A 4,938-nucleotide genomic window follows, 5' to 3' on the forward strand; every position below is an offset into this window, starting at 1 on the left:
TAGGGAGGGGGTGTAGGGGGCTGGCAGAGGTGACAGAGATAGGGAGGGGGGTGTAGGGGCTGGAGGAGGTTACAGAGATAGGGAGGTGGGTGTAGGGGCTGAAGGTGGTGACAGGGATAGGGAGGAGGTGTAGGGGTGGGAGGAGGTGTAGGGGCAGAATGAGGTGACAGATACGGAGGGGTGTAGGAGCTGGAAGAGGGAACAATCTACAGATGGGTGACAGGTTTCCATTTGAGGGGGGCCCTACCATACCCTGTAAATTGAGGAGTTTGAACTGGTGCCGAGCAGCCTCAGGACGAGCCTGTCTCTGGCCTGTTTTTCGCCCATTTCCCTGGATTCTGTCTCTCTTCCCTTCCCCCCACCACCTCAGTTAACGGTAAACAAGGAGCATTTGATCAGCACAGTCAACAGCAAACAACCAATGGATAGCAGACCGCAAAGGCTGAATGGCCACAGTCTGGGGCAACCTACCTGATGAGGAGGTGGGTCGAGAGGTAAAGAGGGAGGCTAAAGGTCAGGCCATGCATCCTGGATGTAAACGATACCTCCTCCCATGCCACACTCAACACTCAACCCCCGCCCACAAAAACACCACCTTGAGCTCAGATTGGCACCACACAAATATACACGGCCGCATTTATACACCTTCCTCTTTACCTTCGACCTGTCGGGGGTCGGTGGGTGGGTTTGGGGTTGAGTGGGGTTGGGTTAGGGGTTAGGTTAGGATCGAGGGAGGGGAGGGGAGGAGGGTTTAGTGTACACATGGTCCCAGTCCCTGTTAGGGGCCTTTAACAAAGACGCGAGAGAAACACACCAGCAAACCTCAACAGACCAGCAGCTTCCCCTCGGTCCACCCATTGCCTCCCGTGGGTTCCCCAATAACGCCCCCCCCAAGGCTTTCTCCAATCCCCCTCCCCCGAGGGTTCCCCCACCCATTGCCCCTCCAAGGGTCCATCAATTGCCTCCTGTGGGTTTCCCCAGCTTCTTGCCACCCCAAACCATGCCTTCCCTCTCCACTCAGAAGCAGGTTGGCTGTTCGACTGTTGAGGCAGCACTGGGAGTAGAGTGGGGAGGCTTTCATATTTATGGGGGAGGTGGTGATATCACTGGACTGTTAATCCAGAGACCCAGGCCATGTTCTGGGGACCCAGGTTTGAATCTTGCTATGGCAGATGGTGGAATTCGGATTCAGTAAAAATCTGGAATTAAGGGTCTGACAATGACCACGAATCGATTGTCAGGGAAAAACCCACCTGGTTCACTAATGCCCTTTACGGAGGGAAACTGTCATCCTTACCTGTTCTGGCCTACATGTGGCTCCAGGCCCACAGCAACATCAGTGGCTCTTAACTGCCCTAGGGGCAATTAGGGATGGGCAATAAATGCTGGCCCGGCCAGAAACGCCCACATCCCACAAATGGTGACCAAATTCCCAATGAGTGTCAGTGATGAAACTTCCACAATGCCTCTAGGGTGGGAGACAACCCCCACCCCCACACCCCCACTTCTCCCAGGGGAAGAGGGAGGGGGTAAACTGTCCCTGATGAAGACTGTCCCCCACACCGAGACACAGGTGACACCCCCCCCCCCCCCCCCGGCACGGGGGGGGGTTTCTCCCCCCCCCCCCCCCCCCGCCCCCATGGAGGGAGTGACCAGACCGAGGGGTAAGCAAAGTGAGGTGATTTCTCCCAGCGCCTCACCTGAAGGCTCGTAACAGTGAGACGGCGGCTGTCGTCAGAGGGAGAGGCAACAGGGACAATAAATGGACTGTCTGGGATGTGTTCCTCATTAAACTTGATCGACACTTCGTAGTCACCTGTGTGAGGGAGGGGGGAGAGGGAGAGGTCGGGGGGAGAAGAGAGGGAGATGTTGGCGGGGGAGAAGAGAGGGAGATGTTGGCGGGGGAGAACAGAGGAAAAGATAGGTGTCAGGATGGAGGGGAGGGAAGAGAGAACAGGGCCCAGGGGTGGGTGGGGAGAGATAGAGAGAGAGAGTTGAGAATATGACAGAGATAATCCTGCACCCTCACCCTCTCTGCTCTAACCCTCGACCACCTCCCCTGACCCACTTGAGGGCATCCCTCCCTCTCTCCCCATCTCCCTCCCAACCCGTCCCCCTAATCCCATCCCCCAACCATCTGTACCCCATCTCCTCCCAATTCAACCTCCCACACACCCCTCCACGATGTTCCCCACATTTCCCCTCCCTCTGCCCCAATTCCCCCCCTCCAATGCCCCCACATTTCCCTTCCCTCTGCCCCATTCCACCCCCAATGCCCCACATTCCCCATCACCCTGCACCGTTTCCCCCTCCAATGCCCCCACATTGCCCCTCCCTTTCCTGAGACCACCCCCTCCCCCCAGCCCAAATGCCTCCCCTCCCTGGCCTTTACCGGGCTCCTGGACGATGTAGGACACTCCACACGAGCCGTCCTTGCGATCTTCAAAGGCAATCTCCGCTTTGCTGGGACCCTCAACAGCAATCGACAGCCCCCCTGCACCAGCCTCACGGGTCCAGATACTGAACTCGGCTGAGGTGGGGGTATTGCGGAGAGAGGAGGGAGGGAGAGGAGAAGGGAGTAGGGGGTGCAGAGTGGTGGGGGGGTGTGGGGAGAGCAAAAAACAAAATCAGTGAAATGGACCCAGTCGGAGTGCATGTGGTGAGTAAGGGAATCACATTCTGACCGAGCCCAGCCTGCACGGAGAGACCCAGTGCAGACCCACGTGCTTAAACCTCATCAAAATCTACCCCCTCCCACCCAACCCCGACACGTCCAGATCCCAGGACCCTCTACAAGCACCACCACTCAGAGAGACATAATGTCAATAGTGTTTGGGTCACTTGCAGGCCGACCCCACCCTCCTTCATTCCTTGCCCCCTCCTCCCTCACTGCCTGTCCCCATCCCCTCCAAAGTCGGTGGGCATGAGTCCCGAGACCCATTCCTCCACCCTCGATGATCTGAAGTCATTGACAGCTAACGGCCAGGCTTCCTCCAGTTCGTAAAGTGAAAACTCACCAGGCCGTGGAATAGAAACGTAAAAAATAGGAGCTGGTGTAGGCCATTCGGCCCTTCAAGCCTGTTCTGTCATTCAGTAGGATCACAGCTGATCAACCAACTCTGTTCCTCTGCTTTCCTCCCTGAAACGTTAGATCCCTTTAGCCCCAAGAACTATATCCAAGTCGTTCTCAAAAACATTCTGTGGTTAGGCCTCTCCCCTGCCGCCTGATCTCAGCCCAAAATGGCTGATATCCCATCACAACATCAACATCAACCTGCCAGGGAGAGTACCGCGTGCCCTACCTGGGGGAGCTGTGTGCCCTACCTGGCTCTCCAGCCTCAGCTCTCTCCAGGCCGGGACCCCCGGCCCTCACTTTGTGGGCCCCACCTTCGCCTAGGGGTCCAACCGTGAACTGGAAGGGGCTCCCAGACACGTGCTGCTCCCGGTACTTGACGCTGACCGTATGGACACCCATCTCCGTCGGCACAAAGCGGATGCTGTAGGTGTTGTTCTCGCCTTCCATGATCTCAGCATCGTGCACAGTCCCACTGGGACTCGTCACCTGCGCCTTCATGTCACCCACGTTGATTTCTGTAGAGATCGGGAAGAAGGATGGGGAGGGAAGAGACAAGGGGAAATGGTTGTCCTGATTAGTCTCCAAAGCCACGCTCTGACTCTCCGATAAAGAACTTATCTTGACCCAGGCCTAATCCACCTCTGAGCCAAGGGCAAACCTGGAGAAGGAAGGCCCTGACATTAGGCCGAGGGAGTGACGGTTGTGGGGAGGGGGAGGGAATTGGCAAACAGCTCTACATTTAGATAGCAACTCTGCTGGGCCATCGACCCAAAGGGGCTTCATGAGAACTTCATCAGATTGGACCCTCGGCAAGGCTTTAGGGAGCCAACCCGAGGTGAGGAGAGAAGGGGAGGGAAAGAGACTGGGTGGGTGTGATAGAAGGAGAGAGAGAAAGAAAGGAAGGCACAGAGAGAGACTCACGAAGAGGGAAAAACATGGAAATAAAGAAAGACATGGAGGGGTCCAGGGAGGGAATTCCAGGGCTCAGGGCCCACAATCCAGCCACCAATGGCAGAACGATGAGAAACAGGGAGAAGCCAAGTATCTGAAGAGCACGCAGAACTCAGATGGTCGTGGGAGGTAGGGAGGGGTGTAGGGGCCAGAAGAGGTGACAGAGACAGGAAGTGGGGTAGAGATGGAGGAGATGACAGAGATAGGGAGGGGCTGGAGGAGGTGACAGAGATAGGGAGGGGGTGTAGGGGCTGGAGGAGGTGACAGAGATAGGGAGGGGGTGTAGGGGGCTGGAGGAGGTGACAGAGACAGGAAGTGGGGTAGGGGCTGGAGGAGGTGACAGAGATAGGGAGGGGCTGGGGGAGGTGACAGACAGGATGGGGGGTAGAGGCTGGAGGAGGTTCTGAGGGTAACCACTGACCAGGGGACAGGGTGAGTTTGAAATCTTGACCAGACAATGGTCTGTCTCTCTCACATAGATAGACACACAGATAAACACCATCTCCCCTCTCCCTTCCACGTACCTGAAATCTTGAAGCACAGATCACACTGACTCCCAACGTTTGCCACTGACGCTGCTCGCCTCTTCCGAGTGATGCTCTCCTTCACTCGACCCTCACCTGTCACCTTCACCGTAAACGGGCTCCCTGTTGAGACAAGGCACAGAACATGAGTTTCCTGATGCCCCTGAAACACAGACCCTCACTAAGGGGGCGTGGGCCTCATAGGAAGATAGTCGTGGTTGTTGGAGGTCAGCGTTCTCAGCTCCAGGGCATCTCTGCAAGAGTTCCTCAGGGTAGTGCCCTGGGCCCAACCATCTTCATCAACGCCCTTCCCTCCATCATAAGGTCAGAAGTGGGGATGTTCGCTGATGATTGTACAATGTTCAGCACCATTCACTACTCCTCAGA

The 4,938-nt window shown here is 56.5% G+C and overlaps 1 protein-coding gene across 1 annotated transcript in view; it reads right to left on the reverse strand.

Annotated features, from left to right (window-relative positions):
• LOC109926218 (filamin-A-like) overlaps positions 1 to 4,938 on the reverse strand; it is a 40,192-nt gene that overhangs the window by 6,098 nt on the left and 29,156 nt on the right. The window contains exons 30-33 of the mRNA XM_048619923.1: positions 4,552 to 4,674; positions 3,325 to 3,591; positions 2,393 to 2,530; positions 1,701 to 1,816 (exon numbers count right to left, since the gene is read on the reverse strand). Of these exons, the coding sequence (XP_048475880.1) occupies positions 1,701 to 1,816; positions 2,393 to 2,530; positions 3,325 to 3,591; positions 4,552 to 4,674 (644 nt within the window). The remainder of the gene's footprint in view (positions 1 to 1,700; positions 1,817 to 2,392; positions 2,531 to 3,324; positions 3,592 to 4,551; positions 4,675 to 4,938) is intronic.

This window comes from Rhincodon typus, chromosome 44, assembly GCF_021869965.1.
Source record: "Rhincodon typus isolate 14 chromosome 44, sRhiTyp1.1, whole genome shotgun sequence".
Classification (NCBI taxonomy): domain Eukaryota; kingdom Metazoa; phylum Chordata; class Chondrichthyes; order Orectolobiformes; family Rhincodontidae; genus Rhincodon; species Rhincodon typus.